General features: G+C 53.8%; 1 protein-coding gene across 5 annotated transcripts in view; it reads right to left on the reverse strand.

The window, feature by feature from the left end:
- Positions 1–16,495, reverse strand: part of MYLK (myosin light chain kinase) — a 265,162-nt gene that overhangs the window by 70,294 nt on the left and 178,373 nt on the right. For 4 of the 5 annotated variants that reach the window (XM_059162872.1, XM_059162871.1, XM_059162870.1 and 1 more), the window contains 3 exons: positions 12,430–12,501; positions 10,820–11,985; positions 3,554–3,670 (listed from right to left, as the gene is read on the reverse strand). In XM_059162872.1, the coding sequence (XP_059018855.1) occupies positions 3,554–3,670; positions 10,820–11,985; positions 12,430–12,501 (1,355 nt within the window). Of the gene's footprint in view, positions 1–3,097; positions 3,200–3,553; positions 3,671–10,819; positions 11,986–12,429; positions 12,502–16,495 lie in introns of those variants that run through there. The other variant, XM_059162873.1, reaches the window with a different exon arrangement.

The raw sequence follows: 16,495 nt of genomic DNA on the forward strand, positions 1-16,495 counted from the left end.
CCAACCCTCACCGAGCCTCAGTTTTCCCACCTAGGGATACCCTGCCCAACTGTTGTATAAACTCCAAACGCACGAGGGTCTCTGGCCACAGCACACCTGGAAGGTCAGCTCTTGGGGGAGTTTTCTGGCAAGTCCTTCCCCACTCCGGGCTCAGGTGGTTTTGGGTGTATGTTGACACTTGCCTCCTGCTACACTTGGAAGGAGCACGGGTGGGACCAGAATTCAGATAGTGCAAAAGAACACCCTTTCCCTTGGGTAAAAGACCCCCACAGCACGATTAAGAAAGCCGGACATGGGGGCACCTGGGTGGCTCAGTGGGTTAAAGCCTCTGCCTTCGGCTTGGGTCATGATCCCAGAGTCCTGGGATCCAGCCCCGCATCAGGCTCTCTGCTTGGCAGGGAGCCTGCTTCCTCCTCTCTCTCTGCCTGCCTCTCTGCCTACTTGGGATCTCTATCTGTCAAATAAAATAAATAAAATCTTAAAAAAAAAAAAAAGAAAGCCAGACATGATGAATTATAAAAGCTACCGCCCTCTGTCTGTACTATCAGTGGGAAAAACAGGAGTACGGCTAATACTTCGGCTAATATAACCAAAGTCCTCTTTATGAGGCCCTGGAATGTATCATTGCATTGGCCGCAGGTGGATAGTCTTAATGGTGTTTGGTGCCATGTGAGTGATAGCTCGTGACCATCAGGGGGCAGGGCCGGTGTGACATCAGCATGAGCTACAGCCCCCTCCTCTAGATGAGAGGGACCCCACTGCCCCTTGAGAGGGATGCAGTCCTATCCAGAGGCTGAGCAGGAAGCTGGAGTTTGAGAGAGACAGGAAGACCCCACAGCACGAACGAACTTGCAAATTCAGTTACTCCCTAGGGTAAAGAGTTCTTCCATGTACTTTAACGTATGACTTTTTTCGAGAATTTGATTTAAAACTATGGGCTCTCTCTTCAGAAAAATGCTCTAATCTACAAATGCACAAAATTCTGTATATCATTTCAAAGGGTGCATGGACCGCCCCCACCCCTGGCCGGGATCTTTAAGTGAGGTACAATGGCCTTGGGGAGCAGAGAGAGCTGGAAGGATCAGGGGATGGAAGGACTCCTCAGCCTGGCTGAGGAGAGCCCAGGAGGGGAAAATGTGCTGCAAGGTAACAGGGAAACTACAGTCCTTTGTCTAGAGGTGGCTCGTGAGGGAGAACTAAAGCTGGACAAGGTAAGAAGACCACCTACATGTGAGGCACTAATACATCTCCTAGTCCAACAACAGGGAAAAGAGTGGGTGTGAAGGAGGCTGCCCTTTTTCTCCTTGAAAAACAAAAACCAATTAACTGAGAGTCCATCCTGTTATCTCAGCTGGTCTCCCTCCAATCCCTTTGCTGGCTCTTCTCTTAAGACCCAGCCCCTAGTCCGCAGCCCTAGGCCAAACTAGAGATAAATAAAGGTGATCAAGATTAGGGAGAGTATAAGGGAATCTGGTAGAAGGAGACCAGCCTAGGGGCAAGAAAAGTCCCATAAGTTACAGAATGAATTCCCCAAACCTTAGAGAAAAAAAAAAAAAAAAAAAAAATCCCCAGATGTATTCTATAGGGAAAAAGAGAATTTTATTTTGAAAACAAAGTTTGCTTTTAAAAATAAAACGTTTGCTGTTTCTCAAAAAGGTGCTGACATTTCGCAGATAAGGAGAATGAATTACTATCCTCCCTTTAGCCAGCCATGTAAATAGGACCCGAAGAGTCCAAGGATTCCAAAAGCAGATACCCTCAGGAGCAGCCTGGGCTTCCTTCTAGATTGGTCGGATCCTGCAAGGGTCCCAAGTGCGGGCTGGTAGAAACAGGCTTTTGGGGTCACGTTCCCAGAAACACTTTTTAAACTGTGGCACCTGTCTTAAAAGAAGCAGGAATCGGGGACGCCTGGGTGGCTCAGTGGGTTAAAGCCTCTGCCTTCAGCTCAGGTCATGATCTCAGGGTCCTGGAATCAAGCCCCGCATCGGGCTCTCTGCTCAGCGGGGAGCCTGCTTCCTCCTCTCTCTGCCTGCCTCTCTGCCTACTTGTGATCTCTGTCTGTCAAATAAATAAATAAAATCTTTAAAAAAAAAAAAAGAAAAAAAAGAAGCAGGAATCTGACCTGGGAGGGTGACAGCCAGGGCACACACGGGAGTACTGGACAGCAGCAGCCCCTACCAAAAGCCGCAAAACATAGGTTTTGAGCCCCACTCTGAACAGACCATACGTGGGTTTACCAAATCTGCTCTGGAGACTCAGAGCCCTGGTGACAAACCCAGCACAGAACTCCAGGGAGACCCACACAATCCTCTGCCATCTCACCTTTGTGGCTGGCTACTAACTACTGAATCTGTTTTACCACTGTATTTTTTTTAAAATGTCTCTTTTCAAGGCTCTTTAAAAAAAAAAAAAATACAGTTTCTTTTTCTTTTCTCCCATTCCTAATCGATCACAAATCTTGATTTTCATGGCCACAAAATTTGATTCTAAAGCTGAGAATGGGGACTCAGGGTCCGCATCTTGGGGAATAGCAGGGAAACAGGATGGAACTTCATAACCCAAGTGATTATATTCCGGAGTCAGAAGAACAACAAAGCCTTTGAGTTGCCTTATTTGGACGCTCGTTTTTCACGTGTCACTCATAGTTACTAACCAGGCATTTCAAGGGTAAGAAAGGATTTCCCCCACACTATCTTTTTCGACAGTTCCAGGCAAGTAACGAGATAATAAGGAAGGGATCAGAAGGCCCAAGATGGGGTTCTGGCCCTGGCTTGGCCTCGGCTGGACCAGGGAACTTGGAGCAGGATGCTTTCCTTCTCCACGGCCTTGGTCTCCCTTTTAAAATGAGGGCTGTAGCCTCTATCATCCCAAGGCTGGTTCTGCTTCCAAAGCTCAACTGCTTAACTCCAGACCCAGTAGAGAAAGAGTCACGAACATAGTCTGGCCTCAGCCTTTCCTCACTCAGAAACTCCATTCAGACCTGGGAGCCCTTGACCCCCACATGTCTCCTCCTCTCCCTCTGCTGAATTACGGTGACTTTTTCTCCTCACAGAGGTGGGCCTGCTCCCTCTACCCCAGAGACGCAGCCTCAACTCACCTCCTCGAGGAAGTGTCCCCACATGGACCTCCCGCCACTCCGTCCTCACCGTAGGGCTGACCTGCCAGCACGGACACTGGCTTGTTGCCGCTTGTGAAATACTATGTCATTTTCCTGTGGGTGTGTCTTTTTCTCCTCCTGCCCTGTGCCTGGCTTCCTTGCTCAGCAAGGCTCTACGTGTGGGGGTCAGGACTGGGGACGGGGTAGGGGGGACAAACAGGAGAGTAGCCCCTCCTGTCGGCCAAGGGCAGGCTGCAAGTTCACACAGGGCCCTCAACTGGTGCTCCCCATTCTCCTTTCTGTCTCACTGTTTGCAAATGATGGCTTGACCCCACAAAGCGAATGCCTACGGGAGGGATTGCAGTCTTGGAGGCAGTTCTGTCAAGGCACGGCTGTCAAGGGAAGAGCTGAGGAGTGGGACTCTGTGTGTGGCAGTGAGGGGTGGGCATGACCTACCGTCCACGGTGACTTGGCAGGAGCACTCAGCCTGGCCGGCGCCATTCTTGGCTATGCACTTGTATAAACCTCTGTCCTCGGGCAGTGCCTTCTCGATGGAGACAGAGCACAGTGAGCCTAGGAAGGAAGAGGGAGAACGGTTGATGGGAGCAGGTACAAGCCCGATATGGCACCTGGAATGTGGCAGGGGAGGGCTATTCACATGGACAACCTCTGGAAGTCCAGAAGTCTGGGGTCCTGTGGGAACAAACCCTCTTTCCTTCCCAAAGGTAGGGTACTTTTTTGCTGATAGCCCAGGTCCAATATATTCCTTCCCGGGACCTTCTTCCTGCCTCCCAGAGAGCTCTCTTAGGGAGACATCACGGAAAGGTGCCGAAGAAGACGGTGGGATCGTGTCTGCCTTGGGAGAGCCTCCCACACAGTGGAAGGAGCAGATAGACCACGAGCCTCAGACTGCGATGCCACCAAGAGAGACGAGCGGTCCCAGGCACACGTTTACGGACCTGTGTCAGGCAGAGTGGCAGGCGCAAAGGCGACACCCAGTTACAGTCATTATTCTGGGAATGCATCTTAGAGACGGGAGTTCTGAACAAAGAGGCGGGTGAGGGAAGGTAGGAGTCCCTGTCCAGCAGGGGCACTGACCTAGGGTGGGGGCGGTCTGCTGGGAGGAGAGGGTATCTATAGCCTGGCGTCCTGGGGCTGGCTTCTCAGGAATGGTATGTGAGCTGAGAAACATGGCCAACCAGGGGCACTGGTCTGAGAGAGGGGCAATCTAGGGTGGCCTCCCTTCAGGACACCGTCTTTTGGTTGCCTCAGAGAGTGGTAGTGAAGCCTTTCTTCCCTCACGGGTCTCCCCACGCCCAGCACACTTGTCTTCTGTCCTGGTTGGGGGAAGGACGAGTCAGGCTGGGCAGGCACAGGAAGCAGGGTTCTGGCTACTTCTGTGGGATACCCCCTGGGGGGATTTCCCTCAGGGTGCAGGAAAGTCCAGCTGAGGGCCAGGACCGCTGGGCCAGGCAAGAGGGCAGTGGCACCCTAGCTCCTGCCTTCAGACACACAAACAAGCCAACAGCATGGCTCTCTGCCCAAAGCTGCCCCTGTTGTCAGGGCAGCAGTCATCACCCAAGGAGGAGGACAGAGCCAGGACTGCTGCAGCCTGCTGCCTGGAGCTACTGGCTTCGGCCACCTCACTTCCTCCATCTCCTACTCCCCCAGCCAGTGGCTTGGCACAAACTCTAGGCCTTGGGTGGGCTGAGCAGTGTGAATCCCAGGTGTGTCTGCGGGGCAGCATGGCCAGAAGGGAGGCCAAAAGGCACGGATCTCAAAAAGTACCCTCACCCCCATTAGGCAGATCCCTAGACTTGACCAACAGATACAAGGATACTCAGAGAACCTCACTAAGGCCAGAAGGGACAGCAGAGGCATACTAATTCCCTTTGCTTCTTGGCACCTGGGTAGTACCCTCAACAGGGAAATGTCGTGCTAACCACCACCTCCCTCCTACTTACACAGAGCCCATTTCTCAGGAAAGGCCTCCCTACGTTCTCCCACCCAGGGGGACATCGAGTCGCCATCTCTGCTCACTGCCCTTAGGAGACAGACTTTGCCGACGCTGAACCAGAAAGGACTCAGGCTGGATTTTTAGGAAATCCATCATGGGAGTGAGACTGTGAAGCACAGGAATCTGGGTTGGAGGGAACGGTCCTCTCTAGAGAGAGGCTTCTACTCATCTGGGAGGACAGGAAGATGCTAAGATGACCTCTGGTCCCCGAATTTGAGGCTTAGAGGAAACATACCCCCTTTTGTCACCGCCCTTCAGTCTGAGGCTAAGGTTCTGTGAGCAGACACTTCCCTCCTGGTGAATATTCCGCTTGAATCCCTGCCGGACCTTCAGTTTCAGCACCGACGCCCACCCCCCCACAGACCCGCCCTGGCCCCGGGTTCAGCCATAAGCCCAAATGGCACCAACTGCTGAGACAGTGGTGAGCCTGCCAGAAGTCGGGCATTTAGACCACAGCTCTCAGCCCCTCAGCCAGGAACGCAGCAGAGCAGGGAGCTCTTCCCTCTGCCCAAAGCCGGGACCCCTGGCCACATGCGTGGGTTGGGGGAGGGGCCCCCAGGCAGGCTAGCCCAGATTGAAAAATCTGGTATTTCCTGTGGGACAGCTTATTCCTGACCTCCAGGAAAAAAACCCTTTCCCAGAGTTGTTGTTTTTTTTTTTTCTTTTTCTTTTTAGAGAAGCCTCAGCCTGGCGGGGAATTTTGAGAGGGAGGTGAGGGGGATGGGAGCAGGCAGCACAGAATCAGAGATCCAATAAATGCCTCAGCTTGAACTGTCCCTGAGAGAGCCTCTTGGGGGCATAGGGTCTGAAGATCTCCCATCTTGCTCCAAGTGTGTGGGAAGAGGGGTGTGTGGGAGGGGGCTGGGGGGTGAAGGTGGCTCAAAGTCCTGAAGGCTATGCTCTGAGGAGGCCCTCAGTGAGCGGTGCCTCCCTAACCTGGTCCCCTAGGAGGTCTGGACAGCACAACTCAGCTCCAGGTCACCTCCTCAGGGATGGTGCCGTCCCTGTCACCCATAAGCATCCCCAGCCACAGACGGCCCTCTTCTGTGCCCTGAGTTTCCCTTTATCCAAACATGTGTCCCAAGGCCATTGCTGAAATGCATGTCTGTCTCCCCCACTAGTTCTCAGAGGGCAGTGACTGTGTCTATTATGAATGCTCTTCCTGAGCCTGGAATGCAGTCACAGTTAAAAAAATAAAAAGAAAGAAAGAAAAAAGAAAAAAAAAAAATCTGCCATTCTGAGAACAACCAGGGCACATTTTTTATAGCAGGTGATCTGGGAGGATCTATGCAAGAGAAAGGAACATTTAGTCACATATAACCTACCACTGAAAAAGACCATATAGGATTTTTTTTTTTTCTTTTGAGAGAGAGAGCGAGCGCGCGAGGACAAGCTAGGGAGAGGAACAGAGGGAGAGGGAGAAGCAGACTCCCCAGTGAGCAGGGAGCCTAATCCCAGGACCCTGAGATCATGACCTGAGCCAAAGGTTTAACCAGCTGAGCCCCCCCAGGAGCCCTGACCATAGAGTTTCTGAAAGGAAACAATTCCGACCTCAGAGTTCTTCAAACGGATTATGCATACACAATACTGCCCTGCACACAGTAGGGGTTGCATAAATCCTAGTGTTCTACAGAATGAACTTCCATAGATTTTTAAAAAGTCTTTGCCAGATCCCACACCAAAGGTGATTAAAAATGAATCATCTGTTGACAACAGCAACAAAAGTGAATTCTCATTAGAGTGGGAGCGATGTTTGCCAGGAGAGAAGCCTGGCCTGGGGACAGGAAATAGGGCATAAAGATGAAACTGCTTCTCAGGAGCAGCACAGAGTTCCCCTTGGCTCACTGGCCATCCCTCCCACTCTTCAGTCAAGGCCAAGGCCAAAGCCTGAGGAGCTCAGGTGCAGTCCCCATGCAGTCCCAGCCACTGTAAGTGGACACCATCTACCCTGCAGCTCTGGGAATGCAGAGAGGGGAAGGGTATCTCCACGTGCCCCCCTCCCCGCCCCCGCAAATTAGCAGTCCACTCCAGTGGACTCCTGTCACACCTCTTCTGCTCTCCTTGATGCTAAATGGGGTGGACATGACCATGTTTTGGGGGACCTGCAGGCTATGAGCCCTATCCAAGCTACAGGACTCCGAGAAGCCTCGTGAACCTGTAAACAGCATCCACTAGCAGGAGGTATGTGGCTGTACATGCCCATGGGTGGGGGAGGGGAGCGCAGGAGTCTCTTATGGCCAAAGGCTAGTGACAACAGTCTGGCAAGGAGAGCGGAAGAAGTCAGGTTTGTTCTTAGACGAGCTGACAGCACAGGGCAGTGCACTGAAGCAAGAAGGATTCCCAGCTGAGGGGTGGGGGTTGGTAGAGAGGGTGCTGAGGGCAGTGTGAGGACGGAGAGACCCCTTAGCTATCCCTTCCACCTTCCCCTCCAGACCACCTCAAACCACCAGCTGACTGCCATGGATACCCCTAGAAGTATGACCCCAGTCATCCAGACTCTGGCACACGGGTCCTCCGCTCCTTCCTCTTCTTTATCCGCCCCCTGCTCCCAAGCTAGGCAACAGGTTCTCCTAACTCTGTCCTTGCTTCTTGAACTGGTTGTTTCCTATCTGTGCCATGGCTACCTTCTTAGTCCAGTCCCCTTTACTCCTCCACCTCTTCAATAGGCTCTTTACTTGTCTTTGGGCACAATCAAAACCCCTAAGCCCCCAGCTTTATGTGCACTGCTCCTCATTCCAAGCTTTTACGTGGCTGCCTAGTGCCTCCAGAATTGAGTTCCTTAGCACGACCTAGGAGACTGTGGGCCCTGCCTTCCTCTCCAGCCCTCCCGTGCTGTGAGCAGGCCCACCTCTGCTGCTGCTGGAGCTCCTGCCTGGGAAGCCCATAGGTCTCCTGGAGCCCCAGCCTGGCTCACTCAGCACCAGCCTTTCCTGCGGCCCCAGCACTCAGCTCCCTCTTCTCCTACGCCTCCCAGCTCACCTTCGGCCACTTGCGTGGAATAGGTTTATCACTGGGGGTGTGTGTCCCCTCTTTCCAGATCTGTGGAGAGCACATCTACTCACACCTCTCCGCGTGCCTGGCTTCTGGCAGGGGGCCTGCGGAAGAGGTCACGGATAAGGCTTCCAGATGGGCTTTCTCCCTGGGGTCCGGGTCTAACCCAGGCTCTGGAAGACTTGGAGGGTGAGCCTCCGGAGAAGGGACGGACAGAAAACAGGGCTGGTATTTTCAGACGAGGTACTCTCCCTACTGTGGCAAGGCGGACCGGTCCCTGTCAAGGCCTGCGTCCTCCACTACAGTGAAAATACCAGAAACTAGGCAGGCCCAGAGGGCCCCACCAGTCTCCCAGCCTCTTCACAACTACTGGCAGGGTTGAGGAGTTGACAGACGTGAGTAGTTTCCCTGGCTGGACAACGCTGCCGGTGAGCAGGTCCTGAAAGCTCTCTCAGCCGCACTGGTGTGCGGACATCTGACAAGAAGGGGCTAAGAGGTAATAGAGCTTAGTGGTCTGGACGTCAGAACTCAACTGCCTACGTTCAGACCCCAGCTCTGACACCTAACTGAGCAGCCTTGGGCAAGACAGTGTACTTCTCTGTGAAACGGGCTGTCAGAGCCTCAGACAGAGTCTGGCGCACAGTGTTCAATTCATGCAAGCTATTCTTGGTTTTCAAAGGAGAATTACAAATATTTAGAGTATGTTTTAGGAACTGAATTCGGGGCTGTCTCTCTGCTCCTAGTCCTTCCCATATCCTCTCCTTGTGCTGGCCTTCTTTCAATCATGTCTTCTTCCTCTGATTTGGACCTACACTGCCCCTTTGAGCTGGTTTCTGTGGGAGGTGATACTGGAATAGCCCTTGAATGCTCAGTGACAGCAGATGCCACAGACTCAAGGCCATGGCTCAGGCGTGTGTTTGAGACCAGGGCTGAGGTCTGCTCCCGTTGCTCTGCTGAGGGAATGGTTTATAAGCAGCTACGAGTGCTTCTACAGGCCCTGAGACACAGGTCTCACGGCAGCTGCGTGGCTCAGGGCACTGTCCTCAGCTGTCCCAACATCAGTTTCCCTGAAGAGGGTGTAAGCACAGTTCTCCCTCCCACTGTGCATATGTCCCAGGGACGGGCACCTGCCCACCATTCATCCTACCTGGAGAGTACCACGGGGTAACCTGGGAGACGCTCCCAGTCAAAGTCTCAGACTGGTTCTACCAAAGGCTTTCCAACTGGGAGGAGCCCACAGGGGTGACAGGGAAGGTGTGCCATCCAAGGGCCCAGACAGCTCACCCCACTGTAGCAATCCCCCATGCCCACCTGTGTGTGGACCACAGGGAGGCTAAGCTAACAGAGGCAGGGAGGAGCATGGTATGCCTTCTGGAGGACCCTACCAATCTGGAGATATAGCCACACGAGAAAAGTTCTCCTATAAGCACAATAGCAGAAAAGAAAGCATCTTCTCTCTCCTGGTCAATTTCCCCTGAATCTTCTAGCGCTTAGATTCAAATGCTCAGCTCTTCCTGATTTGCTGTCTGAGTTGCAGAATGAAGACAGAAATTTCATCGTGGGCTGAGAGGGACCGTGCTCTCTTTAAATGCTTCCTTTGGGTTTCAGGAGGAAGGAAGGATGCCTGATGAAGGAGGGGCGGTGGGGGGTGCAGTCAGCAGACAGAAAGGGGAGCAGCATGGTGTGGGGAGTTTCTGACAGCTCCGCTGATCCTGATTGCACAGGACCTGTCCACTTGGGCCTCTTCTTGCCTGCCGCCCTCCACCCCTTAAGGGTAAAATGCCACCTCCTGGGGAACTTTGTACCCTGCCCTTGTCCAGAGCCACCAGTATCAGCCCCTAGCTCAGGTCAGGCTCTGTTCCAGCACTGGCCACAAGAGTGGTGTATGGGAAGTCTGCCGGAAAGGGAGCTCCCATACAGGCTTGGGATGCTTGGCTGAAACATTTCAAACCAAATTGAAGGTCCAGGGAAAATGCCCCTCTTACCCCCATCTCTTCTCTAGGTATAAACTGGCCCATCTGACAACTCCAGACCCCCAAAGGCCCCAGATGTCAGCATTTAGTGGCCCCCCCTTCTCCCCACAACCCAAGAATGTGAAATACCAGCAAACAAAAGTCTCATCCAAATTAGGAAGCAAGTGGCTCTGTCCGCCCAGGAGAGTGTGCCGTAGGGGCTGTTTGGGGTTTTGGCTTTCCCCCACAGATCCTTTCAAACCCACAATGTTATCAAGACTTAAATTGTTGTTGACCCCAAATCACAATCCTGTGCCAACCTGTCACTGTACACCCTCCCCAAACTTAAAATCCCACTGCGAAAGCAGCTCTCAGCTCTGAGCCCTGGGAGGGCTCTGGCCCTCCAGTCCCCTTGTGCCTGCAAACAGAACCCCTTCCATGTCAGAGCCGTGAAGCTCTAGCTCAGGCCTAGGGCTTCCCTGAGGAGCCACAGCTGGGGCTGCCATGAAGCATCTCACCGGACAGATGCCAAGGCCCAGGCATGTGCCATAGGACCAGACACCCACCTCTCACTGCCCAGTGATGGAGTGTGTGCCCGAGGGCCCGGAGCAGGGCACCTCTCCTGTCAGGGAAGGGGGCACAGAGGCTGGCATTCCAGCCCAGACTCTGGGCTGTGAGCAGCAGTCCACAAGCCCAAAGCTCCAGGAGCCTGCAGTGGACCTGGTACAGAGCCCACTTCTCCCCAGCCCTCGCCCTTGTTACCTTCTTGGGAGAGGATGATGAACTTGGTGGTCTTGAGTATCTTTCCATTCAGTGTCCAGGTGATGGTGGCTGGGGGGTCAGAGGACACCTGACACTGGAGTAGCAGCTTCTCGCCTTCTGTCACACGGACATCTTGTAGCTTCTCCTTGAAGGTTGGGGCTGTCCCTTGGTTCTCTGACCTGTTTTCATTATCTGTGGCTCCTGCTTGCCCCCTCCTACAGTTCACATCATTCTTAACCTCCTTCTTGAGTTCTTCCTTCCCAGCTTGTTTTGGGGTCTCAGCAGGCTTGGCATTGCCCATGGGTTTTGGGGTCTCAGCAGGCTTGGCATTGCCTATGGGTTTCGGGGTCTCAGCAGGCTTGGCGTTGCCCATGGGTTTTGGAGTCTCAGCAGGCTTGGCGTTGCCCATGGGTTTTGGGGTCTCAGCAGGCTTGGCGTTGCCCATGGGTTTTGGGGTCTCAGCAGGCTTGGCATTGCCCATGGGTTTCGTGGGCTCGGCAGGTTTGGCATTGCCCACAGGTTTTAGGGTTTCAGCAGGCTTGGCATTGCCCAAGGGTTTCAGGGACCCTAAAGACTGGGCATTGCTCACAGCCTTGGGACTTTCTGCTGCCTTGGCATTCAAGGCCTCAGTGTTGTTGCTACCGTTCTCTGCTGGTAATTTCTTCTTGCTGCCTAACACCGAGCGGAAATCTGGGGTGGCAGGTTTGGGAAGCGGCGCCTTCTCAGGCACCGGGGTCTTAGGAGTCCCCTTTTTGGCTAGGACCGAGCGGAAGTCGACCTGCTGAGGGCTGTGCACCTTTCTCTCTTCCTCTGACACCGTCTTCGGCTTCACCTGCCGCTGCAGGTTGGCGCGGAAATCCATCTGCTCAGCTGGGATCTCCTTGAGGTCTTCTTCTGACACGGTCTTGGTACTCACCTTCTTCCCCAGGAGGTCACGGAAGTCCAGCTGTTCCACCTCCTGCTGGCGGATGGCCTCCTCCGTGTGCTGCCGAGTCTCCACGCGCCTCTTTAGCACCCCCCGAACGTCCTCGCCGTCTTCCTCCTCCGGCCAACCCTGCCCTCTCGCAGGCCAGCCGGGCCTCAGGGTCCCATAGCAGTCACGGCCACCACCATCAGCACCGGCTCCCTGGCTGCAGAGGCCCTCACAGCTGGCAGGCTCCCTCCCCCTGCAACCAGTGAAGGGAAAAAGGAAAGTAGCAAGAGGAAAAGTGGCCGGGTAAGAAAGAACGTCAGGGGAGAGCAAATCCCTGAGGGAGGGAGGGTAGAGGGGAGGGGGAAGGGGAGGTTGGGGCTGACCAGGCTGTGTTTATAGAAGGGAACATTGGTGAGAGGCTCTTGCTTGCTTACTTGGTTTGTTACATCGGTAATGACTTCAGTAGCCTTATAAGGGTGTGTGCAAAAAAAATAAAATAAAATAATAATTCACCCCCCTCTCCTCCCCTGCTCTCCCTCCCTCATTCCCTTTCCAATCTCTCCCTCTTGGCTCAGCAGCCTCTGCTGGAGGATACAAATAATCTGGGGCTGCTGGGCTGGGCCTGCAGGGCCCAAGAGGGAAGTGGAGGGGGTAGATGGCCTGGGGGCCTGGCCGGGCACCTCCTGGGGGCACTCACCGCAGGGGGGCTCTGGTGGGGTTGCTCTGTAACATCAGTGACACCTGGCAACTGCATTCGCCAACCCGGTTCCTGAAGGATTTGAGAGATGGATACATATCAAGAGGCTCTGGGGCCAAGGGCCTTACTCAGCCCAGGGCTTCGAGGAGGGTGGGGCAGGCAGGAACTCAGCCAGAGGCTGGCCGGTTTACTCCAGGAAAGAGGGGGCCATGGGCTTAGCTGTGACCCCAAATACCCACACAAGACCTCGATCTAGGGCAGGCTCTGTCCCGCTTTGGTCACCTTCCTCCCCACCCCAGCTTTTGTATAAAAAGGGGAAAAAAAGCCTTCTGGACAACAGCTTAGACGGACATGCAGAAGTAGGAATACTTTTCTCTAAGTATATTACAAAAATAATCCAATCACTCAATTTAAATACAATCACTCAACACTGAAGTCTACACCTGCCAGGGTGTGATGGGGCTGCTGGTCTAGTCCCTGCAGCTCCGTGTGGTGACCTGAGTCTGACTCCACGCTCCCTCTGTACAGAGGTGGTTCTGTCCTCTCTGCACAGGGTCTCCCCCGCCAACTGGTCCTTCCCCTGCTCAAGAAGTGAAAACACTCTTCCATCCCTCCCCATCAGCTAAAAACCAAACAGGTGTCTTCCTGCAGGAGTGACCCTTTCTCTCCTTCCTTCAGATGGGGAGGGCTCTGGAGTCTTCAACCCACTGTTAAAAGTTAGTGTCCCTGTGGTGTGTGGCTCACTGAAGCTCCTCTGCCCCTGCTCAGGGAGTACTACGGCCTGCTTGCGCTGCCGGGACTTAGAGCCCTCCCACCCTGCATGGCTGCCATCTGCTGGCGGTTCTGAGCTCTGACCAGCCAAGGTTGTCCAGGCAGGGGGAAAGTCGGGGGTGGGGTGGGTAGGACTGAGAGCCAGAGGCGACTCTTCATGGTGAGAACCTCCCATTAGAGATAGGGCCCTCCACCTTTCGTTTTTGTGCCTACAATGCACCAGTGAGGTATGGAGCACCATTCTGTCCATTTGAAAGGTTCAGGAAGGAGACTCGGGAGTTTCTCTGAGGCTGTGCTGGGCATCGCAGGCTCTCCTACTCATTCCCCACTGTGTAACCATCTTACTGGCACTGCGGGGCCCAGCACGTGCCTCAGATCCTACCACAGACGAGCCAAGTTCTGCAACAGGTGCCTTACATAATCCGTCTCATTGCATCTCATGACATCTCTGGGAAGCCAGCACTGGTTTTATAAGGAAACCAAGGCTTCTAAAGGTTAAGTCATTGGCCTCAGTTCACAAAGCCAACCAGCAGGAAAAGGGATGGACAACCAGGTCTCCCTGAATCCCGGAGCTGTAACCTTCCCCCCTCCGCCCTGCAGGGCTCATCAGTACCAGTCTCCTGTGGGGTGTGTAATGTGAGTGCGTGCGTGCGTGCACATGCGCATGCCTCTGTGTGGACGCGGCCATCAACAGCACACATGGATGCGTGCAGATACGGGGCCTTACCTGCTCGCCAACTGCACCTGCAGGGACGCACAGCCCTGGCTGATATATGTGGCTCTCTACCTTGCCTGGCCTCCCTCCCTGTGGAGGGCGAGGTCTAGATCACCCACTGCCACACCATAGCACAGCAGACGACTTGCAGGAGATCTGGGGTGGGGGGGTTGCCACTCATTCCCAAGCAGGGAGACCCATTTGAAACAAGGAGAGGTTGATCTGTGCTGTCCTCCAACCCTCCTCTCATCCATTGGGGTCCCCTCCTGGCCACCTTTGTCAAAGCTCAGGCTCTCAGGGGCATCGATTCAAGGTTCAGGGAGCCTCAAGGTCTGGACAGTTGAAAGGGGCCCTTGGCTGTTCCTTTGCTCAGCAAACAGCAGTCAGGTGCCTCCTTGGTTCCAGGCGCTGGGAAGGCTAAGAGGCCCTCAGGACATCCTGAGCACCTGGCACAGAAGACTCACGGGGCTTTGGGTCAACTTGTAGAATAAACACAGGAGGTCATTTGTGGGTGAGGCCCAGCTCCCTGGCACCCCACTTCTGCCAGGCCACTGGCCAGTAGGAGGCCATTCATTCCCAGCTTTTCTTTCAAACACAGGGTGTGGGGCCCACGACTGGTGAGAAGCAGAAGGCCAGGAGGCCAACGGCCGCATTTTCCCCGCTTGTGCTCTCCAACGTTGCCCCAGCTGAGTTTCCTCCTGCCACAGGTACGACGCAGCCGGATGCAAAAATCAGGAGCAGACGCCAACCAGAAGGCCAAGCTTTACCCCAGCCGAACCTACCAGAGGCTTTAAATGGTGGGGCAGCCTATCCCCTGAGCTGGAGTGAGCTCTAGCTCCCCATGGGGAAGGAGGAGAGAGCTTCTGTTGCTGTCCACCACCTGCCCTTAAGGAGGGAGCACAGGTGGCTTGCTGTTTGACCCATCTCCAGGCCTAAGCCTTTGGCACCTGGGGAAGTCTGAGAGGCAGACAGAGATGAAGAACTTGGGATACCATGGCTGGCCCACTAAGGTAGGGTCACCATTTCTGCAGCCATAAACTTAAATCTCTGTTGGACAAATCATGGGTTCAAACAAGGTCTACCCAGGTCAGAAAGGCCTTTGACCTGGGACCTACATACCAGATAATCTAGCCAGCCAAACAGCCTTTTGAGACCATTTTTGGGATCTGTATCAACATATTCAGTTACCAAGTAAGGCCCAGGGCTGAGGATGCGGCCCCATACCCAGCCCAGGTGCTACCAAAGAGAATATATGGGGCCAAGACCCCAGAGGCTGCGCCTTTTACAAAGTAACAAAACCCTTTCTACTCCTGCCTCCCAAATCCTGAATGAGAAGCCCACTCTTTTGTTACAAAGCCTTGGACCCTGTCCCACTCTGAATCACCCTCCTCTGGAATGGGTTTTACATGTAAAATTAAAGAACTAATTTCCTGGCAAGTCTCAATCTTTAAAATATTTCAGCTGGAATTTGGAACTGACTTTTTGACATTTCCTCTTTTAGTTCAGGAGACAAGCGTTAAGGCAGGGGAGGCAGAAGCCATCCAGCCACAGCTGTAGCAGGGACAGATAGGACTCCCCCCTCCAACCCCGTTTTCCTCCCAGCTATCTGGTCTCCCTCCTTGAAAGGCATTCTGTCCTGGGTCTAGGGCTGATTTCTGTCAGGATGCGAAAAGCTGGAGGGGAATGGGCCTCCTGGAAGACCTGGCACATATTCCGCAGGAGAACTTTTCCCTGACTTGCTCCTCAGCTGAGGACAGAGCCAAGGCCACGGCAACAGCAATCCCAAGGAACGAAGAGGCTGGACGTTGGGGAGAGGAGAGAGGCAAGGACCGAGTGAATGGAGACTCCAGGGCAACCTCCTGGGTTCCCCAAGTTCCCATGCACTTGGGAGAAAAAAGGAAAGGGAGAGAATCTGATTAAAACAGATGAGGGTTCCAGTCTGGGCTCTGTAACTTGCTTTTGGGCGGCCACGAGCAAATCCATGACCCTGAGACCTTGCTTCCCCCCATCATTAAACGATGAGTCGGCTAGATAACTTCTGAAGTCTCTTCCAGCTGGGACAGCGTAAGTTTTATGACTGTCCCCAGCTGGGCCCGGACAGTCTGCCTGCCGACCTCCCAGTGCAACCCTCCACTCAGGCCTGGCAGACTTCCCACAGCCCTTGCTTTGCTCTTCCCTACCCTTTCAGCTCAGAGCTTCAACGTGCCCTCGACAGCCAAGCCTTTACTCATTTGCTGAACCTCTGCCTATTGTCCTCAAAATCCCACAAGGAGCTTCTCTCTTCTAGGATGTTTGGCTTAAGTAATGTGAATATTGTCCCGTAGCACGACTCCTTCTATGCAGACTAGCTCCAGACTCATGTGTCGCCCGTTTCTACCATTAGTACTGGCCTATTCTGGCCTATTCTGAAGGCAGATGTGCCTTCCCAATACTAACTGGTTTGGGTGTAAGGCAAAGGCTGCTGGTGTGTTCTGTCCTGTCCTGCAGGATGACTAGCCAGTCCACAAACCATCTCCACAGCAGACAACATACACGGCATTAGCTCAGTTGAGATTTGCCAAACCTTACCCAGCTAGGCAG

This window comes from Mustela lutreola, chromosome 2 (genome assembly GCF_030435805.1).
Source record: "Mustela lutreola isolate mMusLut2 chromosome 2, mMusLut2.pri, whole genome shotgun sequence".
Lineage (NCBI taxonomy): Eukaryota > Metazoa > Chordata > Mammalia > Carnivora > Mustelidae > Mustela > Mustela lutreola.